This window comes from Castor canadensis, chromosome 1 (assembly GCF_047511655.1).
Source record: "Castor canadensis chromosome 1, mCasCan1.hap1v2, whole genome shotgun sequence".
Taxonomy (NCBI): domain Eukaryota; kingdom Metazoa; phylum Chordata; class Mammalia; order Rodentia; family Castoridae; genus Castor; species Castor canadensis.
The window spans coordinates 158,070,536-158,096,166 of NC_133386.1; the positions used below are offsets into that span (position 1 = coordinate 158,070,536).

A 25,631-nucleotide genomic window follows, 5' to 3' on the forward strand; every position below is an offset into this window, starting at 1 on the left:
ACAGAGCAACACTTAGTAGACATTAGATCTCATGACGACTTTTCAAGTTACCTGAGTTTTACAGAAACAGACATCACTGGAGAATGGCCAGCTCCATCTTGGGGTGGGGTTTGTTAGACAGTGAGGTCTGAGTTTATCTGTATACCTACATCTCACTGAAGACAGTATTGACCTCCGGGGAAACTCCTGAGTGGGATCTGATGTCACAGATCACTTCATCAATCATTTTTGCCTCAGCCTCACCTCAACATTGTCTCAGCATTTCCCTTCCTCCTCCGGGACGTGAAAGAGAATAACCTCACAAAGCTACTGAGAGATTTCACTCATAGGTGCCATGTGCCAAGGGCCCACCTAGTTGTTGGTTGCTCCTCTCAACACTGCCCTGGGACACAGGTGTGATTATTATCTATATTTGCACATGGAGGCTGAGGATTTTTGACCCCAGATAATTCACTAGGAGAGGAAGAGTTGGAGCTCAAAGCCAAGTCTGTCCAGTTTCAGAGACTCTGAAATAAAAATAGTGTCCACCTCACTGATACTTCTTCTCATTTGTCATCTGTGTAGACAGCAGAGGTAGTCAGGCTTAGCTGAGAGTTAGCAAGATGGCAGGGGATGGACTATTTCTGGGAAGGGCCCGAGTTGACCTGTTGATGGAGAACTCACCAGGGACAGGTGGCCCCTGGTGAAAGGTAGCCTCTTGCGATGGCCTCCAGGAGCCCTGGCGCCAGGTCCTTCAGCCTTGTTCTCAGTAGAGCCTACTTGGCTACAGAAGGCCATCTGTGACAGGATCAGGTTTCCAGGCCCAGTGACCTTGAGCCCTCCTAGCAGCTGCCAGAAAGCTGGCTACATGCCTGGGGAGTGTCTGAGATCTTTGGGCAGCTGAGTTGCCTCTGCCCTGAGCCCCTAGGCCTATTTTTACATGGCCTCAAGGACACACACATTTTACAGAACCGAGAAGGAATGAAGAAAAGCTCAGGGACCATGTAGAGTTTAATGTAAAGTGGAAAGGATCCATGGCCAAAACCAGTAGGAAACACCCACTGCTTCCCACCCAGGGAGGCCCATCCACTGCCCCTGTGTTCCAACCATCCTCTTTCATGGATGGTGGCAACCTCTACTTCCATCTCTCTTCTTTAATTGCATTTCTGTTTAAAACTATTGCTGGCTCTCTCCTTCCCTCCCCATACTCTTGAGCACAAGATAGAAGGTCCTTTAACATCTAGTTACGGTCTTCTCCCGACACTCAGCCACTCAGACTGTGCATCCCAGCCAAGTTGAATATCTTCAGGTGCACCTGGGAGGCTGGGCACCCCAAGGCTTTGTACTTTGATGCTTGCTGACTGGTCTTTCAGTGTGACCTCCTGCTTGCCCTCTCCTGGGCAGTATGACCTTTAATTGGTCACCCTATGGGCAATTGTTTCCTCAAGGAATTGACATAATTACATGCCTGTCATCTTTTGTGTCTCAAAGTGTCCTGCACCTACTTGGGGACATACATACCCTCATAGTTTTTTTCTTCATTCATTTTCTTGGAGGTACATCTCTCACCTGAGCAGCCTTAGGCAGCTGTCACTGAGATGCCTGACATACAATAAGCAATTAGAAATTTTCAGAAGAATAGATGGACAGACTAAGGAGGCATTGGTCTTGAATGTGTTTGTAGCTGGGAGATTGTAACATATTGTTGTTCTGATTGCATTGCCTGAAGTTGAGCAGTGATGTGAGCATTGGGTAGTTCTTTATGGGATTTAAGGAATAGATAGTTAGCACTCTCTAGAAATATCTTTTCTTCTCTTAATTCTTTCCTTCCTTGGTTTGTCCAGAGTGCCCACATAAGAAATTTTAATTGCTCTCAGGAATTGTGGCTCATGTTTAGTTTATTGAATTCTTTCATGTTGTTGGAGGTAAGCACATTTAGGTGTTGTAAAAACTTTCAGAGATTAACACTGAGAATGATAATAAGCCACTGTTCTGAGTGCTTTAACTCATTTTATTCTCTTAACAACTCTTAAGGAAGGAGAAATATGTTTTGTTTACTCTATTACATACAATAGGGAACCTAGACCCTGACTTCATTTGCTGTGCTCTGTCAGGGACTGGCTGTGGTCATGGTGAAGTACCTCTTGTCCTTCCCTCCCACTGTAGAGCCATTGTCCCAGATTGTCAGTATTTCTGTACAATAATGTACAAAAAACACAGTGTATACATGTTGCATTATGGACACTTTTAGATATTTTATCAATATTAACTGACTTTATTTTCAGATACCATGTGAGATCAGATGTAATTACTATTCCCGTTTTACACTGAAAAGACCGAGACAGAGAGCAGTTGAGCAGTTTGTCCAAAGTCACACATCTAATGAGTGGCATTCTGAGGTTTGCGTACTTGAAACCCAGCTTGAGTTTATCCCCTTAATTATTGTGCGACTCTCTACATATAAGGAAATTACGAAGAAAAGACCGACTGTGCCATGGAGGTATAGCAGTTACACTTATCATACCAGTCCCTCATGTAAGGTGTGAGCAGAAGCTCAGGATGAGACATTCTGTCATGGGAAGGAGATTTGGGGTGAATATGGGTGTGGACTCTGGAACTGGGCAAGTACCTGAATCTCTCAGGCTGTTCCTCTTCTGTAAAGGAGGATAAAGGAAGCTGCCCCCTAGTGTGGGTGGGAGGGGTGAGTGAGGGGTAGTTTAATAGGCACTTGCCCTTATGCTGGCTCAGAATAAGTGCACATTAGATGGGCATTCGCTGCTCTGCTTACACATCACAGATTTCCTCCTATTGATCTGTGCAGCAGGTACAGAGACCCCCCCCCCAATGATGTAGCATTATTCTGATCCCCAGGACCTGTGCATATGTTGCTTTAAGCATAACAGGACAAAAGAGACTATGCAAGTGTGATTATGTAATTGGCAGGCCCAGCTGATCACAAGAATCAGTGTAAGAGGGAGGAAGGAAGTGAGGGAGACCAGAAGATACTATGTTGCCAGCTTTGAAGTTGGAGGAAAGGGCCATGATCCAGGGACTGCAGGGGATGGTAGATACTCTAAAGGCAGAAAATCAGATTCTCCCCTGGAGCCTCCAGAATGGACACAGCCCTGCAACTGGTTGATTTTAGCTCACCAAGACTGGTTTTGACCTCCAGAATGTAAGATAATATGTCATGTTAAGCCATTGTTTGTGATAATTTATTATAGTAGCAGCAGGAAACAAGTACACTCTAGGATTTAAGCACAGTAATGCAGAGAGAGAGGAAGCTATCCGAGTTTCATAGCAGAGGCTCCCTTGGCTATTGCAGGCCCCTGGAGGCTCTGAGTTTCCTGGAAGCTATCTCTATTGTTCGCACGTGTTGGGATGGAGCTTCCTATGTCTGCATGTTCAAAGCATGTTGTTGTAGGAAGCACGTGGAGGACAGAGGTGTTCAGGTGCCTTTCCAGCACTGCACCCATATGTGGGCTGCCCCAGGGACTGAGCAGTTGAAGAGGCAAGTGCCATTTCATCTGAGTAACTAGAAGTGAACACTGGGTCTTCTGAGTCTCTTTGATGTGAATGTAAACTCAGGAGTGGGTACATGTTCCCAACTAGTGCATGTGTGTCTTGTAATTAACATGACATTTAAGCAGTGGTTTTGAGAGATTTATTTTATGTGTTACTTAATAACATCAAAGCTTTGTGATACAAATAGCAGGTTTTTAATTTCTTTCAGTTCAATAAAAATCTCCATGTTCCCAGCACCTGACATAGGGCTAGGTATATTAGAAATGCTCAGGCCATGTCTCTCAGATGAAAGACCTAAACAGTAAATGGTCTTGCCATTCTGGATCTTCCTAGAAAGTGAGACAATACTATATATATTTATTTATATTTTGGCATCATAAATTTTATTCCCAATGTGGGACAGATTCCTTCCATCCCCCAAATGAGTCACATGCTGCTATGAAAAGATTTAGGAAACTCCCACCATCTCCAGGGAAGAAATGAGAAAGGCAAGAGCTGGGGACTTTGCAGTTCCCAGCTTTATTCTCCCCTTCTCTGCGGGGAATAGCTATTCCCCACTGATAGTCCTCTTATCTGTTAAATCCCTTAAAAAAAAAAGCCGTCTTTATTAAAAAAAAATTCCAAACACCTCAAATATGGTGGGAGGGGAGGAGAGCAGGAGCCATCAGTTTCTGCTTCAGGGCTTCCTTGATGCATCCTGTACCAGTGGTGTATCTACCTTGTCAATGTACCTAGTGGACCATTGAGCCCCAGGTGAATCCACTCTCCATTGGTAATCTGTGAAGGTATTTCTCAGGGTCTATGACACTTACTGATAGCAGTTACTTTCATGCTGAGATACTGAGCCACAGATGCCTGGTGTTGGTACCACATACTATGGACCAGACTGGTAAGGAAATGGCCAGATGCCATGGAGCCAGAGGCCAAGAAGGAACCTACACATCAAATTTTAACATGTTGAACATTTTAAATGCTTTCAAGAAATCTGAGTAGTCCTAAACCAAGAAATTCTTTCATTCTGTCTCTCTCACAATTTTATAGTTTCACTTATATTAGTTTGTTTATTCATTCATTCCTTTATTTATTCATTTATTTATTTTTGAAACAGGTTCTTGTTGTATAGCCCAGGCTAGCCTTGAACTCAGAATATTTTTGCCTCTGTTTCCTAAGTGCTGGGATTATAGACTTGCACACCACACCTGGCTCATCAGATATATGAAAAGACATCAAAATAGGGCCACGTCTGGTGGGGTATGTCTGTAATCCCAGCTATGGGAGAGGCATAGGTAGATGAAGATCATGGTCTGAGGTTGGCCCTAAGCAAAATCTCAAAACTCTATCTGAAAAATAACTGAAAAAAAAAAAAAAAAAGAGCTGAGGGCCTGGCTCAAATGATAAAGTGCTCGCCTAATAAGCTTAAGGCCCTGAATTCAAATCTCAATCCCACCCCCCCCCCAAAAAAAATACCAAAACAGCAGATAATTTCCATTAATAAAATTTCTTTAGTTTGGCAAAGGCTTCTAAGCAGTGCTCTCAAATGTTTATGCATGAGAAGCACCTGGAAAGCATGGTAAAACACAGGGTATGGGCCCCAGTCGCCAGCTCTGATTCTGTAGGTCTGAAGGACCCTGAGAAGTTGCCTTTTTTTCACCGAGTGCCTGGTGAAGCCGAAGCTGCTGGTTAGTGACCATGCTTTGCCAACATTGTCTTAGAGTCAATTAAAAAAAAAAAAAAAGCCCTTTGGGGATATGCCTATGCAGACATGCAGCACATTTTTGTCAAGTCGTTTACAATTTTTCAAATCGGTACTATTTCTAAAGGATGTGTTTAAATTTGACAAAATATTTCAAATGAGTGGATCTGCTTGCTTCTTTGGAAACTTTGGGATGCTTGCATGTTCTAAGTTGATAATGTCTGGCTTGTGCATGTGACCATAGTCTCCGTAGTTCACAAGTACCTGCTCTGCCTCTTGCAGTGCACTTAATCTCTGTGACCCTTCACTTCCTCCATTGAAATTTTAGGGTGCCAATGTCTGTTTGTCTTGTAATTCACATGACATTTAAGCAGATTTTTATGAGAGCTTTATCATATCTTAAATGCTTTTTAGTAACATCAAAGCTCTGTAATACAAATAGTGTGTTTTTCATCCTCTTTAGTTCACTGTACTTACCTGCTCACATCCTCACTAGGCGTTAAGTTCTTGAAGGGCAGAGGCCACATCTGTCCATCTACCAGACTTTGCTTGGTACCTGGTAAGATGCTCGGTAAGAATATGATGAAGAAATTCCCATCACACCTGTGCTGGGACGGAAACATTGCAGGTGTCAACACGGTGTTCAGTAAGGCTAAGGTACTTGGCAAATGTGAGGACAGTGGGTGAGGAGGGTGAAGAGTTCCTGAGCAGAAAGAAATAAGATGATGATTTTATAACCCTGTAGATTATGGTTTATATAAAAGCCATCTGGGCCTCGTGCTTGGATCCACCTCCCTGCATATGTCTTCTTGGAGTTCTTATGTTTCAGGATAGCATCAAAGGGGAGTTTTTTTTTTTAATTTTTATATATTTCCATGAAATGGAAGGAGTTCTTGTTTGCACACATCACCTGTGGACAACACATCACATGGACAGCTGGGCCATCCGTGGTCCACAAGCTAAGTTCAGGTCCCAGAAGAACTTTTAATACACAAAAAAAGGAACTGATGCCAATAGTTAGATGAGAATCAATATACTTCATAAAAATCAACCTCCCACCTTTTTTGGGGGAAAAGATCTGATAATCTGGCAATACCAGGTTGGCTCCTTATGGCAAAAATTGGCTAATGGTTTGAATTTGTCAAATTCATGGTTTGAATTTGTTCTTCTAAGTGGGTAAAGCCAATGTTTTCTACAAAATATGATTTTACTCTTCCTCCATAGTTAGGATGACAGGTGCATGCCATCACACTCTGCTTTTTTCTGCTGAGATGTGGTCTTGTGAACTTTTTAGCCTAGGCTGGCCTGGAAACATGATCCTCCCAATCTTAGTCTCTCTTGTAGCTGGGATAAACAGCTGTGTACCTTTGTGCCCAGCTATTGGTTGAGATTTTTTGGGGGGAGGGTAGGGGATGGTCTCATGAACTTTTTACCTGGGCTTGCCTCAAACTGTGATCTTCCCAATCTCAGCATCCTAAGAGGCTAGGATTACAGGCATGAACCATTGGTGCCCAGCTCTAATTAGCTCTTTTTAAAAAAATATATTCAATATATGGGTTAGCTTTTTATTATTACTACAAATACCTGAGATAATCAGTTTATAAAGAGAAAAGATTTATTTTGGTCTACGGTTTTAGAGATTTATTCCATGTTTGATTTGTCTAGTTGCTTTTGGGCCTGTGGCAAGGCAGCCCATCTTGGTGGGAAGCTCATGATGAAACAAAGCTGCTCATTTCATGATGGCAGGAGGTGAAAGTGTAAGGGGCAGGATTCTACTATCCCTTTCACACCTCTAATGACCAAGAGACCTTCCACTAGGCCCCCCTTCTTAAAGGTTCTACCACATTCCAATAACATCAAACTGGTGACTAAGCCTTTAACACATGGGCCTGTAGATCCAAACTATAGTATACATATACATTATGTAATGATTACCACAATCAACCCAATTTAACACATCTATCACCACCTCTGCTGTCCTTTGATTACCAGAAAGTGTTCATTTTATAACTGAAAGTTTGTGCCCATTGGCCAGTGTCTTCCTATTTTTCCCATCCTCTAGCCTCTGGAAACCACAAACCTCTGTTAAAGTTACATTCTCTAAATATTGTTCCTTAGCTCTAATCATTTTTCTCTTTTGTGTTTGTGTCCAACTCCTAACTTGGAGTCCTTGACTTTTAGGAGTACTAGAAAGTTAAGGAGTGTTGCTCTGAAATTGTAGCTGCAGGATATCATGCTAACTGAACCCACACAAAGGCATTTGTTTGGGTGTCTAACAACCACCCAGCCCATCGTCAGTAGTTAATTTCCCTTTGCTTTGGCCACCATTTCTAAAAGGGGTACAGAGCTTAGCAGTTAGGATTTATTAATTATTATGGGCAACTCCAGAGTGAAGACTGATTTCTAGGACTTTAGCTATACCTCCCCACTCAGGCTTCTTTGGTTCAAGGGGAACATTGGGAGGTCAGAAGATAATAGGAAAATAAAATATTCTAGACAGTTGGAAACACAGTGGAAAAAGATAGTCACTAAAGGAATTTGAGATGCTTGTTTTAAATATTTTTCTCTCCTTGTAGAAAGAATTTTTTTTTGTATCCATATGGACTTACCCATTTGCTATAACATAGAGAAACTCCCGTAAAGTTTTTTTTAAAGGCTTTCTTGACAGCATCTTGGAAAGCTGAAGTTATAAGTATTATAGACGGTATAGTAGATAATGTTGCCAAGTGAAAGAAGGGAGCTGGGCAAGCCAATAAAGCAGGAAAAGAAACAGACTGACACAGATGAGTCTTAAGCCACATCTAGCTCGATTCCCACATTCTCAGGCTGTGCCAGAGCTCTTGCTGTCTTGCTGAAAGCTTTGATGCCTGAATGGCCAAGGCTGGGATGCAGAGTGTGGAGCCCCTGGTACTACTGGACAAAGTTGGCTTAAAACATCAGCCAAGCAAGCAGTTACCTGGGTGGCCTACAGAAGGGTAGGCCCCAGTGCTCCCAAATATTTCCTACCTAGGAGAGTTTAAAGCACCACCATACATCCCCTCATTTCTGAGGTTCCCTTCTGAAATTAAAACTCCAGTGTCAGGGCCCTAGGAGCTCTGCCTCGTGAGATTGAGCTCCTCTGGGACCACACTATGGTTCATGAACCATGTGAGCATATGATGATGCTAGGCCCCAATACTGAGATGGGTGGACAAAAACCTGAAAAAAGCTGGGCAGGTCAGGCCCTGGGTCATGTCTCTTAGGAATGTAGAGGAAAGACAGAGCACTTATGGGGCAGACATTCAGGAGAGCATTTCCCCAAAGTGCAGGTGGCTTTCTGGTTCCATTTTATTACTGTATTTCTTTTCTGCTTTTCCTTCTCTTTTGTGGGTTTTTTTTTTTTTTGGAAAAAAAGCTTAGAGAAATGAAGGGTATCAGAGACATTTTAAATATAAAACAGATATTTCTGCTACATATGACCATATATGTTGGCATTCACTTCCCATTCCTCTTCTTCTCTGCATTCAGCCCACCTCCAGGCCCAGGCTGCTATTTGAACCATCCCCCACACAAAATAGCCTGTCCTTGGGTTTTCAGCATGAAAGAGCATGGCGTGGCTGCTGTTACCCTGGTGATGGGGCAGATTGTGGTATTTTGACAAGGCTTCACCAAGAAATGAAAGGACCCTGCCTTCTCTCCTTCCCCTTCAGCTCCTTGGTGTGCTGACCTGGCCCTGTATGGCCAGGGCTCTGCTCTTGCTCAGATGACATGTCACTGCTCTTCTCCCTTGACCAGTATGCTTCAGCCATTTGACTTTTTTTGGGTTTCCAGAACATGCTCATCCTGCATAAACTTTTAACCTCTGGTCCCTAGACATAGCCTCTTATTCTCCCCACTCTCCATTGCTTGTTAGTAACTCCTTAGGTCCTGGCATATATTTCCCTTCATTCCTTCAGTCAACAAATATTTTCAAGTGCCTTCTAGATGCTACACTTTCTGTTCTAGGTGCTTGGGGCCATATCAGTGAACAAAACATCCAAAAAGCCCATCTATGGCCCTGCATGCTGTCTCTTCCTTAAGAAATTCTTGCCTGATCATCCCCCAGCGTAAATATTTCCCCCCACATTCTCTTCTCTTTCATAGTAAACATGACAGCTGTCGTCAGGCACTTACTTATGTGTTATTTATTTAATGCTCATTCCTCTACATTAGGCATGTAGGTTCTACAAGGTCAGAGCTTATGTTTGTTTAATTCATCACTGTATGTATGTCCGGTATCAGCACATTGCTTGATATCCAGTAGCTGCTTAGAAAATATGAATGAATGAACCAGGTGTGGTGGCAGACATCTGTAATCCCGGCACTCAGCAGACTAAGGGAGAGGGATTGAGAGTTCAAGACTAGCTTGAGCTACACAGTCAGATGCTCTCAAAAAACAACCAGCTGGGCACTGGTGGCTCACATCTGTAATCCTAGCTACTCAGGAGGCAGAGATCAGGAAGCTCAAGGTTCAAAGCCAGCCCAGGCAAATGGTTTGCAAGACCCTATTTTGAAAAAATCCATCACAAAAAACACTGGTGGAGTGGCTCAAGGTGTAGGCCCTGAGTTCAAACCCTGCCACTACAAAAAACAAAACAAAACAAAAAACACCAACCAAGCAAGCAGCAACAAAAATATAAGTGAATGAATAGGTAAGTGAATGGATGAGGATGATTTTTATTTTTATTTTTTGTTTTATTTATGACAATGATTTTTGTTGGTAAGCAGCAATGGTATGAAGGTCACACACATTTCTGGAAACTCAAATGCGAGCTTATATATCTGAGTTTCTTGAAGAAACGGCACTGTGTTTTTAGAGTCAAGAACTTGCATGTTCTTGCTTAGCCTTGCCTGGCGGTCTGAGTTTCCCTTAGCCTGGGCTTTAGGAATTTCATGATTTTTAAAAAATGACTGTGACCATGGCTATTTTGCCCCTCTTTCCAGGGTAGGGATATCCTAGGCACATGTGAGAAACTCTTTACTGATAAAAACTAGCACTCCATTTGCTTGGTACATCCAGATCACCATCTTTCCCTGGGCTGCAGTAGCTCCAAAAGAGATGGTCTTCGTTTGCATTAATCATTTTCATGTGCTTTGCACTCAGCTACACCGGTATTCAGAGAAAGATGCTGCCATGACAACTGCCACAACAGATGGTATTTGATCAGTCTCTAAGCTACCAAGGAGATATACAACAGTATTTCTGAGGTTTGCATATTTTACGTGTATCATTAGACCTGGTCTAGCCTTAATCATGATGGAAATGTGAAGTTTTCCATTTGTTTCTTCTCCCTGACCCTCTTTCCACTTGTGTGGTATTTGTTTTGATTCTCCTTGTTCTTTGGCTGCCCTGGATGGGGATGGACTTCTGGATATAGAAGACAAAGGCTGTAACATATTCAGCCCATGGAAGTTGCCTTGAGACTATTAAGAACCTATTCCACTTGGGGATGGAGGTTCCAGCTTAGACTAGGAGGAAGATCTACATAAGGGAGAGGCCACATTTGGTCCCAAACAAAGAATTTTGGGGAAGTATATCCTGGTCTTGATCTTTTCCCTGCCTCCCTTTTTTCAGTGCCCTTGTGCTCCTAGGGTCTCCAGGACACATAATGGTCTTTCTGCTGGGTTTCCCATCCCAGCTAATGCTACAAACTCCAGCAACTTGATCCCAGAACTCTTGGGTTCATTTCTATGGCAACAATTGCAGTAGCCTTCTCATCCAGTCCCTGCCTCTGTTCGGCTATCCTGGAATGTCAGACTTCATACAGATTTTTTTTTTCTAGCTAATTTTGGAAAGTAGTTTATATTAGCTACTATCTGTTAATGAACAACTTTGGTTGTATTTACATACTTTTCTGGTTAAGAGTCTTTTCCCTTGCTCTGCCTCCCACTTTTAATCAGATCCTCATCTCATGCTGGGTGTCTGGATCACACATGAGCCACGAGCCTCCTTAGAGATGGCACAAGGACAATTTACACTGTAATGAGTGCTGGAGTGTTGCGGCGGGGGCCGTCCCTCTCTCAGGGTAGGGCGAGGACTTGCTGTTTCAACTGTACACCAAGATTGATTGTTTACCTGTATGGTATTTGGAGGAAAACCTTAAGGTGAATTGTAATCATAAGAGGGCCTAGATCAAAGAACCATCTCCCCCTCTGATCTCATTCCAAATGAAGCGGGAGGTTGGAATCCAGATCTGACCCTTTTCTGCTCCCCAGCTTCACTCTGTTCCTGGGGTGCAGATGAAAAGAGTGTGGGTCTCAGCTGCCTTGTCAGAAGTGATTTTTAACCTTAATGGGAACATTATTAAAGACTGGATTTGAGACTTGAGGAATGTTTTTTGAACTCCTTGTGTGAACAGAGTTCATATAGGGAACCAACTCAAGGCGCCTGATGGGCTTATGAATGATCTTTTAAGCTATGATCAAGTTTTTATTTTCAGTATTCACATTTTCTAGGAGTGCAATCTGTATTTCATCTCCTCCTTAGAAGACAGCGTACTGGTGTCCTTAGGTCTCCTGTTCACTTAGCAAAAAAAATACTAATGCTTCTCTTATTTATGTACTCTGAGTTTCTCTCAAATGGATAGGTATGGGGGTAGGTGTGGAATGGTTCTGTGCACTCTGAAGAAGAGGATTATGTAGCAGGGAGCTGGACCTTCTGGGTCCATCCCCGGCTCTGCCATTGACCTATGTGATTGCAGTCAAAAGTCTGACCTTCTTACCTCACTTTCTTCATCATTTAATACTTGGTAAAAACCAATATAAGAATAGAGCACAGTGCCTGGCACAGAGCAGACATCTACACAGTTATGTTGATTGAATGAATGATGACAAGAATCATCCAACTCAAGCATTCTCAGCCTCCACACTGTTGACATTTTGGATGGTTCTTCCTTGGGGGAAGGGGCAGTCCTGTACATTGTAGGGTGTTTAGCAGTAGTTGCTGAGTAGTACTACTCCCTCACCCCCTTGTGACAGCCTAAAATGTTGCCAATATAGCCAAGCTATTCCATTTCCTCTACTCCTTCTCCCTGTCCAGTGGAGAAATGTTGAACAAAACCATGAAATGCTATGAAAGAATGATAGAACTTTAAAACAATCAACAAGGAGGTTACCAAGTAACCTATTTATGTGTCCATCCTTTTATATAAATTGAAATGTATCAAGGCTCACCTTGCAAGAAAACACTCCCATAAATGAGTCTGTGCACATTGATTGCATCATAATTATGAGCAAATCTGTTTTATGCTCCTAGGAAGGAAGGCAAGTTTTCTTTTTTATTCAGCCTCACTCCAATACACCATTGCCAAAAAATTTAACCTCCTACATCAACCTATCGGTTTTAATTTTTGTATTAACAGAAATTCAGGGATAGTCAGCTTTTCCTTTTTCTCTTTTTCCATTGGGACCCAGTTGCTGAAGTCTTTCAGCCACATGCAAGATGTTACATTAAAGAAGTAGTATGAAATTGTAGGAAAAGATAGGGAGTGGAAGATGAATTTAATAATTTTATTTCATAATTTTATAAGTTAAATAATGGTGCCAAAAGCCAAGCATTGTGGTATATGTCTATAATCCCAGCTACTGAGGCAAGAAGATTGCTTGAGTCTAGGTCTAGGAGTTCAAAATAGGCCTGGGTAACAGTAAACACCCATCTCAAAAACAGAAGTAAAAAAATTATATTTTAATATATATAGTTTATATATGTATATATATTTATATATATATACACACATATAAAATGGTGCCTTTTGTCGGGGAGGGCAACAATCCCCCTTGACTGTTCTGACATAGTGTTACTTGTACAAGCAACAGAAACAAGACATCGTAGTTAATATTTTTGTCTTATAGTTAACATTTTCTCTTCAAGGCAAGGTTTTGTAATAGAATAAAATAGCATTTAGAGATAGAATTGTTACTACACTTAAAAATGGAAGCAGATTGCTTCAAAACATGGCCTACAGGGGCCTTCAGTCAGTCTCTTCCTTTTTTTCCTTTTCCTCCTTCCTTGAAGATGATAGTACCTGGTTATCACTCTCGGTCATCCTCAGGATAGACAGAAGAAAGGAGAAATTAAAAGCAATCTCACTTTCCTCCAATGTTATAAGGAGTAATTTTCTGCATTGGTGGCAGTCATAACTTACAGCATCAGCCTTTGCTCAATTTGCAAGAAATTACATTCTGCCCCTTTTTCTAGGAATGAGAAAGTGTCAGACAGATGAGGACATTTCAAGATGGGCTAGATGTTGAAAAGAAGATGGAGATCTGTGCCAAAAGAGCAAGGATAATGTAACTTTGAGATCAGGAGTGAGTAGATTTTTATATGATAGGTGTAGCTTCATACAGGCACCCCATAGCTTAGTTTGATGCATTGAGAAGATGTGAAAACTAGGCTAAAGGAGGAAAATGCTAGACATCAGTGAAAGAGTGGACATGAACTTCAGGAAAACTGCTTTGGAGCCAGACTCTACTCAAAACTCTTTAAAATGTAGAGGTTTATAGACTCTGTGACTATGAAAAACATCAAGAAATTACTTGATTGAACTGGAGGCATTGCTCAAATGGTAGAAGGCTTATCTAATAAGTCTAATAAGCATTCAGTACTGGAGTTCAAACTCCAGTACTGAAAAGAAAAGGAAAGAAGAGGGAAGGGAAAGGGAAGGGGATAGGGAAAGGTGGAAGGAAGTACTTAGCCAGGTACCAGTGGCTCATGCCTATAATCCTAGCTACTCATTCAAGGTGCAGAGATCAGGAGGATCATGGGTTAGAGCCAATACTCAACACAAAATAAGGCTGGGGAGTGGCTCAAATGTTAGAGTGGAGGCCCTGAGTTCAAGCCCCAGTGCCGCAAAAAAGAAAAAAAAAATTACTTGTCAGTGGGAAAAGAAATAATATGTGTGCTGTGAAGAACAATCATATATTAAATCAAAACTTTGAGTGCCTAAGAATTTGATGCTACCTGGGAAATACTGTGGGGTAGGCTGGTTATGGAGGAGAGTGGAGTTTTTATTGTGAGATGCAAATTGTATGAAATTCAAATATTACTGTGTCAGGTCAAAACAATTTCTTTTACTTGGGGTCACTAGTGACTAATCAATCCAGAACATTTTTCTTTAAACCAAAAAGTAATTAGTCCTGACAACTGAAGTTCTATCAGACCTTTGGGAATGACCTAATTGGATTTTTTGTGAGGGTTGGACATTGGCTTGCCCTTGGCATCAGCCCTAGCAAACATGGGAGGCCTTCCAGATTTTGGCTGGTGGGTCCCTTCTTGCTCAGAGAGTACAAAGGACCGAGAAGTTCAGGCGGTCACAGTCCTCACTGGTCATCTGCAATGCCTGCCATCTCGAGAATTTTGAGTAAACACTGCCCAAATTCCTGTTGAAACTCCCAGTCACCATTTGGACACTAATTGCCTGCTTCTTTGGTTGTTGGAAATTTCTCCCAGCTGCTGGTAGAAACAATGACTTTCTCACCACCTCCATTTTTCTGGCAACTGCTCAGGTTTTCAGGATTGCACTAGTGACATTGACCAAGAGGAAAACTCTCGTTCCACAGTGGTTATTTTTGGCAGCTCTGAGCAATACAAGGCCTTAACTTTTGGCACTGTGTGATTGGGATATTAGGTAGCCTTTTCCTGTACAAGAACAAAGAAGAGTACTAACCTGCACCCATCCATCCGTTAGCTGGATCAAAACTCTGCTTGCCCTTGGATCCCTTTTTTTTTTGTGAGGGGGGCCAGTACTGGGGTTTGAACTCAGGACTTCTTGCTTGCTAGGCAGGTGCTCTACCTCTTGAGCGATACCCTTGGATTTTAATGAGAGATGACTCTGGAGAAGGCCAAATATTTGTTAAACATATATTGTTGTGTTTTTCTCTCCTAGATTGAAAACATAGATGCCTGCTTGAATTTCCTGGCCGCTAAGGGAATAAACATCCAGGGGCTGTCTGCAGAAGGTGAGTCAGAACTCTGTCATGAGGTTGCCTCTCCATCATTGGCAGTGCCCACCTGTTACCTATTGAAGACAGTACAACAGTTAAGGCAAGAGATGCTGGTGGGCTCTTCTGGCTTTGTTTTCCTTCAGGCAGCTTAACTCTTGCCTAGACCTGAAGCTGCCAACTTTATGACAACCCAAAGAATTACTCTAAGAATGCAGCCATGACTGTGGCGATACAAGCCTTATCTGTGAGATACTTGAGAGTGTGAAGAGAGCTGTTCCTGTTGGAGAAGGGCCTCCTTAAACAGTACTGATTTGATTCACTTGTTTGGTAGTTCAGCTAATTATTAAGTTAGGGAGAGAGAATATCCAACCATAGAACGTATTTCAAATGTATTGCTCCCAGGGAAAAATGCTTAATCCTTATCTCTTTCATTAGAGAAGCAGCACATTTCCTTGCTCTTTAAAGAACAAACAAACAAACACCCCAAAAAACCCCACGAGATTTATTAATGCAATACTGCATTTTTACATCCTGATTAGTTTTTAATTAACTTAAATTTGGTGGCTAATTAGCACATTAGTATTTGCTGGTGTATTGCTATTAAATTAGGTATTGGTCTGGAGCTGGCTGGTTGGAATTCTCAGGCTCCTCAGGCAACACCTCAGCCTGGAAACTTTTGCTCTCCCCTGTCTGTAAACACAAGCAGCTGCCAGCTCAGAAGCTGCCATAGGCCCGGCATCTTCCCAAACTCATTAGGCTGCACCTGCCTCTGGTTTTCCCAGAACAGGTAGAGCAGTTGGGGCTTCAGACGATACACCTTTCTGTGGCAAGGGTGCCTTTTTTGAAAAGATACATGGGAGCATGGACTGTGGGAGTCAGGGTGGGGCAGAGGGAAGCAGTGAAGAAAGAAGCAGCCAAAAGGTACAGGTAAGTTTGCAAACGTAATGTTCTTGGCTTTTGCTCTGCCACGTGGTGGAAGCTTTGTTTTTCTGAAAGTTTCTGAACTTCTCCAGTATTGGGGGCATAAATAGCCAGTGTTAATGCCTTCTGGACATAACATGTCTTTGAGTGGGACTATTGGAATTCTTTTGGGAACTCTAATATGCTGGACCTGTTCCTGGGCAGGCATGGTCACACTGCTTCTAGAGGTCTCAGAAGCAGCTGTAGTGTGGTCAGCCCTAATCCCAGCTTTTATCAAGGGATTTTTGGAGAACTCCCCTGCCCTGGGGTGTGGGCCCTCATCGGTGTGAAATGCACATTGCTGGGGCATGGGGGTTGGTGAAGCTGTATTCCCATTCAGAGGAACAAACTGCTGCTTCCTGGTGGAGAGTTCCTGTGCCGACAGGTAGGTGGCAGGACATGCTCCCTTTGGTTTCTGGGAGTGATTAGATCCTAGGTGCAGTCCTGTGACCCTTCCCATCCCCAGTAGAGCACCAGCAGGGACTTTTACAGAGCTGTGCTCAGCAGTTAGGGCTTAAGGACATGCGGACCTGTCTCATCCCCCAGCCTAGAGTGACCCCTAGCCACTCACTGTTTACCCATGGTCCTACTTGTTCCCCTTTATCTTCCCCATCCGCTTTGTACTCTAAGGCATAGAAGTCTATGCTATAAGTATTTGTTGGATGCAAAATATCAACTGTGCTCTTAAGGGCTTATCTGTATTGGCTCTAGTTCTCACAGAGCTGAAGCTGGAGTTTTCAGCTCCCTCAGTTTGCAGAAGAAGAATCTGGCTTAAAGAGGTTCTGAGTGACATCCCTGAGGCATGTCTCTAGAGAGTAGCAGAACTGGGATTTGGAACTAGGTCTGTGTGATTTCAGAGTTTATGTTCATGGTGTTTTCTGGGACAGCAGATGAATAAAATCTAAGCATGCCATATATAGATGACAGGAGTCGGATTTAGAACTCTTGTTTTCCGGAACATTGTTTGAGAAGATGCGGTGTGGCTGTTGGATGTACATCATGCAAAGAAACACCCAGCCCTCTGCCCCTTGTTGATGCTGGGTGACCTATGGGTTCCTGAACATAGACAAAGCACAATGTTGCAACATTGTTGAGGTATCAACTCAAAGTGGTTTTATGATTTGTCTGTTACTGCCCCCAGCTGTGCTATATTGAACCTCTATCTTTCCTATGGGGTCGAGACTGATTTATTGATATCGTGGCCAGGATCCATAACCTCAGTCACGTTATTAGAACAGCTTTATGTCCTTGCTTATGACTTAGTCTTGTTCATTTTTAAGCTTCCATCTCAAACTACTCAAAGGTCTTTTTTACCATGTCTCCAGTGCAAATGGCCTTTGAAAGTTACAGGAGATGGCAGAGTGGGGGGGTGGAGATGGTGACTTGACTTCCTTTCCTCTCCTTTCTCTGCTTCCTATGTGTGAGCCTTCAGCACGGGGCAGCAGAGATGGCAGAATTCGGCTGGTGAAGTGGCCATCCTTTTGTTGGGTAGCGGTAATTACCACTGTCGCAGATGGTGGGGTCTGCCCTGCTGACTGGGGACTCCGGTGATGCTTCTAGGCTACTGTTGGTCTTTTGTGAGATTTAGCTGGCTCCCTCACCTCAGTCTCAGGATCCTCAGAGAGGTGGAACTACATGGGAAGAGGGAGACCCACAAGGCTGGCAGTGGCTATGCTGCTCTCATCTGCTGATTCAAAGGCTTGCTGATTGCTACTGCTCACCTCTGCCTATGTTTCTAGCACCTGCATAACTCCAGAAAAGCATTATAGTGTTTAAAAAAATAATGTAGTTTAATGCTTTTTATTTTCCTTTTGAAGATGATTGAGTGCCCCAAGGCTCTCCTCTGATGAAAATACACAGCAACTGGAAAGTCCCATAGATGTCTCCACCCTTTCCCAGTGACTAAAGCTGGCTTTGGAACCAAGGGTGTATGCACTTGTCCTGCAGCATTGTAACAGTGCAGGCCTGTCCTGACCTGCTTGCTGGAGAGCCACAGACAGCCTTTGTTCCAGGCATAGACGGCTGCTGCCTGGGGGCAAAGGTGGCAGTGACTGAGCAATGTACTGTGGAGGTGCTGTCCATCTGTGTACTTCCCTGACCCAGGCCTCCAGCACTCTGATCTTGAAGCATGGTCCCATTTCTATTTCTTGGAGCCTTGCTTAGGCCTCCCCTGCCCTGGGGCAGTGTTCACAATTGCTCCCACCCCCACCCCAACCCTTCCTGACACTCTGTTACAACCATCTGTTATCCTGCCCATGGGAGAAGAATGGCCTTTATCTTGGGCCATCTTGAGAATACCTGGATTTTGTGCTACCTGGCCTGTACTGGGCCTGTGGAGTCCATTTTCCTGTCGTGGAGGAGCAGAGTAAGGCATATTCTGTTGAGAGTAGCAAACATTTTCTGGGCATGCTGTATATGCCAGGCTAGGTACTGGGGTCCACTAGTAGTCATGGCAGTCAGACAAAACTAACTTGAGTCCAGTAATAAGAGAACACTGCTTGTGGGAAGTGCAGAATTCAGTGGTGACCAAAGATAGGTAGAATAGTTCCCACTAAGGCGGTCAGACAGGGCTTCCCAGAGATAGATGGTGATGCTTCTCTAGGTTTTCCAGGGTGAATAGACATTCACCAGGCAGAGAAGGGAGGTAAAGAAAAGTCTAGAATATGACACAGGGGCAAGGGGCTAGCTCTTTATGAGCCTAGCTGATTGGATAAACAGAGGCAGGAAGATCCTTCCAGGTAACTCTGGGAAGAAGCATATGCTTTTGAGGTGAAATGGGTCACTGACTTGGATCAGTTGTGCCTGATGGCCAGGAACCTAGATATTGAACTTGAGTACCCGAGTGTGGCACTGAGTGGGACATTTTTGTCTGTCTGCACAGGGGATCCCAGGAGCTCTGCTTCACACTCTTATCCTACCTCCCGCTGAGGGTAGCACCACTGGCAGGCTTGTGTGGAAGACACATAGGGCCTCAGGAGTGGAGTGAAAGGTTGGGTGGTACATGTCAGTTATGCAGTCAGCCTGCCTGTAGGAACAATGCCACAGAAGCCATGGCCCCCAGTCAGCAAGATGAGCCTTATGCAACCATGACTGAAGGGAATCAGATAGGAGTTCTGTAATTCTGCGGTCTGCAGCAGCCCCCACCCCAACCCTGTTTGGCTCCAAATTCCTTCTACCCCATAGAGCAGGACTTTTTGTATTAGATTATTCCAGTGCATGTGCCTTTGTAAACCAGGCCAGAGGTTTTTTTTTTTTTTTACAAATGCTGAAACAAAATAATTCTATTTGCTTATCCTCACTGCCAGACATTACTTATAGCATCTATGTAGATCAGTACCAGCCAGTGGGAACAAAGAGATCAGTTAGAAACTAAAGAATTTACTGCCCAGGCAGTACTGTATTCTCATAGTACTGGATTATGGCCTGTGCAGTTTGCCCTGCAAACTTCTTCTTGTTGCCTGACAGTGGCAACAAGAAGAGAGTTCCCCAGTGTTTTGCTAGCTAGTCTGCTTTGGCCAGTCAATTCATTTAGGTCTATGTTTTTTTTTTTTTTCCTTCTCTACAAGTTAAGATAGTGGAGTTGGTTGATCAAATGCAAAAGGATGCTTCTTTCCCAAAGCCTTGGGAAATGTCTTCATGAAGGAAACATTCTTGTGGGCTTACGGACTTTGCTCTTAGGCTATCTCTGTGGAGCTAGCCCACCAGGCTTCATGGAACACGACAAATACCATTTGGAAATGTGGGAAGAACAAAATTGTAGCTATTTTGAATCCTGTCTGTGATGGACCACCTATGGTATAGGCTATGTGGTTGTCCTAGCATTCACCATTCCCAAGTTTTTGTGAGGTGAAATCAAAATTAAACAGCACAAATGTCCATCAACTGGGGAATGGATAAACAAAATATGGTATGTCCATGTAATGAGTTACTACTCAGCAACATGAAGAAACTGATACGTGCACTAACATGATTACGCCTTTAAAGCATTATGTTAAGTAAAAGAAGCCAGATGTAAAAGACTACAGATTACATTATTCCATTACGTAAAATGTCCAGAAAAAGCAAATCTGTAGAAACAGAAAGCAGATTACTGTTTGCCTGGGAGTGAGTTAGGGAATTGATTGCAACTGGGCATGAGGAATATTTGTGGGATGATAGAAATATTCTAAAAGTAGAGTTTATTAAATTTTTAAAAAATCATTGACTTATACACTTAATTTTATAAATACAAAGCATATAATACTTCAGTGAAGTTATTTAAAAACCAGAAAAAGGTTACCAGTGACTTTTTCTCTAATGTAGGTTATTTGTGATTGATTTCCTTGTGGGCACCAGTGACTGTGGACCACAGGGACAAAGTAGGAAGTACAGACCCCCTTCTCGGGCTTCCTTTGGGTGGTAAGTCCCAAGCAGGAGCTGAGGGGGCTACAGGTAGAGGGACCATATTTTCTGAGCCAAAATGGGAAGTACAAAGTCAGGCAGTGCCCTAGGTACTTAACATTCTTCACTTAATTCTCATAATAACCTTATAGAAAGGTACAGTGGGAGGATGTATGCCCATTGACTAAGGGAAGGAAACTGAGTCTCAGAGAGGTCAACTCTTGGGAAAATTCAAAACTTGTATAAACAATGTACTATAGAGATTTGGAGGTCTGTGGTCATGACTCAAGTGGTAGAGTGCCTGCCTAGCAAGTGTAAGGCCCTGAGTTCAAACCCCAGTACCACAAAAAAAAAAAAATTATGGAGATTCAATCTCAGGTGCTTCTGCCTCCAAAAATTGGTGATCCTTATAATAAAAATGTTGTCTTCAAGGAGAAAGTGTATTTATCTGAGGAGCCCTGTGCTCTTTGACAATTCAAAATGCTTTAGGAAGCAGTTGTTATGAACTGTAAGTGATTTGATGACCACAGCAGGTAGAGAGTGGGACAAACTGGCTCCATCTGCCCTGGGGTTGGCTGGTTGGTTATGGACAGGTCTACTCTTTGCAGTAGATGTTCCTGGAGCCCCTGAAGAAGCTGAATTGTTAAGTTCCTCCCTCTTTGTTTTCCTTGTGTGGTTTTAAAAAAAATGTGTTATGGGATGTTTGACACACCAGAAGAATAAAGAATACTTATATGCCCACCAGCTAGCTTGATGAATAAAACATTATCTAGTCTGCTTTTAAATTCACCACACATGATTGGTATATGAGTATGTCAAGTCACACAGAGTGAGGAAGCCAGATTTTGAGCTGGAAAAACCTGGATTCAAGTCCTAGCTCCTGAATTTAAGTCCTAACTCCTGAATTTGAGTCCTAGCTCCTGAATTTATTACCTTGGAGAAGTCATAAAGCCTTTCTGACCTGTTTCCCCTTAAGTAACAGAGGAGTGGCAATACTCGAGGCTTGGTGGTCGGGATTAAAGGAGTTACTGCATGTGACAGACTTTGCCTGATACACACTAGTTAGTAACAGCACTTGTTATTATAAACTTTGTAACAACCTGGTAGCTGTAAAGGCACTAAAACAAATCTTCCATGGATTGAATGGATCCCATAATTAACACTACATTCTCCCTCCAGTGAGCTCATCTTGAGGAGAAATTGTTGCCCCGAGTTCCTTCATAGGTGCTGATCTACAGGTCAGCACTGGGTTGACTCATCTTGAGTCTGTCCCTTACTGTGTCACTGTCCACTGGGTGACCATAGGTATGTCACTTATCTTGTTGGCCTTAGTTTTTCCATAATTGAGATAGCTAACTGAATCATCCTATCCCAGCCCCATACCCTATGATGTGCAGGAACTGATGCAGGTTTTTTTAGGATATATTCGTTATGCGGGTATTTATAGTGACATTTCCAGTTCGCCTTATATTGTACATTAGTTACATTGCCCCCTTCGTCTCTCACCCTCAGACCCTCCCCACCCCCACTTAAAGTAATTGCAAGAGGTTTCTTTGTTCTATTTCACATAAGTAAATGAAGTCCTCCAACCATATACCCTCACCTTAATCTCCTTCATTCACCCTCCTCCCTTCCACTAGTACCCCCCCAACACACATACACTATACCTACTTTACAGTCCTGTCTTTCATTATTAATATTTAAATTGATATTCAAAGGGGTTTCTCAATGTATGCCACTGTGGGTATATTTTACTTTGGTCCGTTTACCCCCTTCCATTACTCTGCCTTACCCTTTTACTTCCCATCCCCCATTTTTCAACAGCTTTCAATACATAGCAGATGTTTGGCAACAGTGCCACAAGGGTGCGCTACCCCTCTGGTTTCCTTAGGATGGAGAAGGAAACAGCTGAAGGGTTAAAGCTGAACTCCTGAAAGAAGCTGGGGGAGTGCTGACGCTCTAGAGCTTTCTCTGTTGCCTTCATTTCACAGAGTAGTTCACAAACAGTGGCTGGACATCCTAATTTGTTATCCTGTAATAATTAAGACCTGCCCCCCCCACCTTCCACTCTAAAAAATATGGTTTGCATGGTAGATTAAAAGGTCACCACCATAATAGCCATCATTTGTAAGGCAGGAAGCTGGAGCATTATGGCAGTCTAATTTGGGATCCTGGGGCTGTGGTCTTCATACAATAACCAAGTGCAGTGAAGGACTTCACTGATCATGGTGCACTTTCACATATGTGCTCTTATTTGATCCACAAGGCAAACTTGTGTCTGGGGCAGGCGGTATTAGTGTGTTGCCATTTTCCTGAGGTCCAGAGAGAATAAGTGACTTACCCATGATTGCACAACTGGAGAGAGGTAGCATGCACACTGGAACCCATGGCTTAGGTTTTCCAAATGCTCTTCTTCCATTGTGAGGGCTGTTCCAAGATCAGAACCTGCTAGCTCCCAAAGTATGGAATGAAGCCTGGATTTCAGAAACAACGTATGTTGTCAGCTCCTTCAGAACCTGAAGAAGGGAAGTAATTCATCCCAGCCTAACCAACAGAGCATAACCAGGGTGAAGGCCCTGGCAGCTGTCCACCCACCTTTGCAGGGAACAGGGCTTGTTCTGAAAGAACTCTATTCACACCTTCTTTCCCTCAGTTGGCCCTTGAAGAAAGTCCTCATCCTTAGTGAGCAGGCTTTCCCAGCAGGGGGAGGGGGCTCAGCCAGAGGGTTCACTCCCCACCCAGGCATGTCTGCTCTGTCCCATCCCTCTAGCAAGACCCAGAAGCTTCCTTGGCTTGCACATGCCATGATCCTCCATGCTAGTTCAGAAAAAGAAATTCAGTCTGGAATGGCAGCAAGGCAGAGAAGACTGAATATGTTTCTTTCTGTCCCACCTGCTGGGTGGTGCCCGTACCTTATTTACTCTTAGGGTCAGTTTTGACTCTGGCCATTGGCATCTGTTGTTAAAAGTACTGCATAAAAGATCACCCAAGGAGCAACCCCTTGCAATCCATAACCTCTGCCTATGAATAAATATTTTATTCTTAAAAAAAATTTTTTTTTATTACTATTCTCCATCCTGAATTTGAATTATTCAGCAGACAAGAGAAACAGCTGGAGGATCACTGGGTAAAGCAGAGCAAGGATTTGGAGTGGGACAGCGGCCACTTGGCATGCTCAGTGTGGCTTGAGGCTTAGAACACGGACTTGGCAAAACTAACCAGACCAGCATGCATCTTGTCCAGGGCCGGCCGCTTTGCCTAGAAAACAAGCAGAGTCTTGCTGGGGATGCTTGCTATTTCAGTGGTGTCCTTAGTGAGAATTTCCTCTTGGCACTTGCCACACATCCAGTTGCAACTTGCCTGGTGTATCCACTCTAATCCCAGTGGGGGAGAATAAAGCTAATTTCTTTGTGGTTTAGGTCTGATTTTAATTGACTGTGATACGAATTAAGTGTTCAGGAAGTCTGTCATATCCTAAAGGAATTAAACTCATGTGAGGGCTGAAGCAGCCCAATGAATGGGAAGAAGAAAAGACTTGGCTGACAAGAATCTCTTTATTGTCTTGCAGAAATCAGGAATGGAAACCTCAAGGCCATTCTAGGCCTTTTCTTCAGTCTCTCCCGATACAAGCAACAGCAACAGCAGCAGCCCCAGAAGCAGCACCTCTCGTCCCCTCTGCCGCCTGCTGGGTCTCAGGTGGCCGGGACACCCTCTCAGTGCCAGGCTGGCACTCCTCAGCAACAGGTGCCAGCCACTCCCCAAGCTCTGTGCCAGCCCCACCAGCCAGCGCCACATCAGCAGGCAAAAGCACAAGCTGAAATGCAGTCCAGGTGGGGCTTCTTGCCAATTGATAACTCTGATTTTCAGGCGTCCTTCTCCACACCAACACTGTAGCCTCTACTGTGTGTAGTATCCATTCAAGCTTCTTCAATGCTGAGAGCTATTGGTAGTTAATAAGGAATGAGTGTGACCATGAAATGGATGCAGTGAGGCTTCCTTCCGTGCCTGGCAAAGATGAATACTTTTATAAGTGAAAATTGCCTGCAGCCAACCTAATTAGCAGCTCCTGCCGTCATTCTGGCCAGTAAAATACACACTCATATGTAATAAACAACCCCTAAAATAGACTTCAAGACCCTTTCATGTGTTGGTCTACAAGCCAGGTGTTCAGAGTTAGGCATGAGACTCATTTTGTTTACTGGAAGCAAAAGTTCTATTCTTATTGCTGCCTTTGCTTTGCCAGAAGAGAAGCAGAGATGCACCGAAAAAGGGTGGCATGGTTAGCAGTGGAAGTGCCAGCCATGTTGTCTGAGAGAGGCACTGTCCCCCATGGGAGCGGTGACTGTAAATGTGACAGTGGGAGCTCTTGAACTTAATTGGGGAAGGTCCCACTGAACAGGAGTGACCCTGCTGTGTAGGATTAGGCTTGGAATTTTGTGGGTATCCCAGAGGAACTAATGTTTGCCACTGGGACTCACCATAGAATGATGCATAAGCAGAATGTCACAGTAGTTATCCTCTTCTGTGCTATAATGGAAACAGTTGCATTCCTAAGCTCTACAAAAGATCACCCTGCAAGTCCTTTGTTTTAATAGCAGAAAAAAAAAAGGCAGGGATTAGGAACTAGAGAGTTTTTAACTCATGGTGAAGTTCTGCAGAAAAGCTCATAATAACTGTTTTCTTTTAAGCCATCAATCTTTAGCTATGAAACCTAAATGTGACTGATCTAATTGATTGCTTGGTTTCATCTAATGTGTTCTGAGAAATAATCTCTTTTCCTTTTAGTGCCCCAAAGCACGAGCACAAGGCTTCTCATACACCTTGATGCCCTTTATGACCTGTTGTATTGAGCAAATTCAAAAGCTGCTCGAGAGCAGTGGCAGTCTTAGAGGTGCAGTTTTTTTCCCTTACTTGTGATGGTGTTAAAGCTGCCATTGATGGATGTAATGTAAATCAGACCTCCTAATTAATTATCTAATTATGTCTAATTCACATTATGGAAATCCATGTGATAGGAGGGATGCCTGGACTAGCAAGCATCCAGGCACCATACCCTTTCCCTGGAGACTTGGCTACCTAGGGGTCACTCCCTGCTGGCCCTGGATGATTTGAATGATCAGCACATTATTTCCCA

General features: G+C 43.3%; 1 protein-coding gene across 9 annotated transcripts in view; it reads left to right on the forward strand.

Annotated features, from left to right (window-relative positions):
* The window catches only part of Nav2 (neuron navigator 2), a 686,981-nt gene that overhangs the window by 450,147 nt on the left and 211,203 nt on the right, over positions 1-25,631 (forward strand). For all 9 annotated transcript variants that reach the window (XM_074042824.1, XM_074042825.1, XM_020171284.2 and 6 more), the window contains 2 exons: positions 15,100-15,172; positions 24,066-24,327. In XM_074042824.1, the coding sequence (XP_073898925.1) occupies positions 15,100-15,172; positions 24,066-24,327 (335 nt within the window). The remainder of the gene's footprint in view (positions 1-15,099; positions 15,173-24,065; positions 24,328-25,631) is intronic.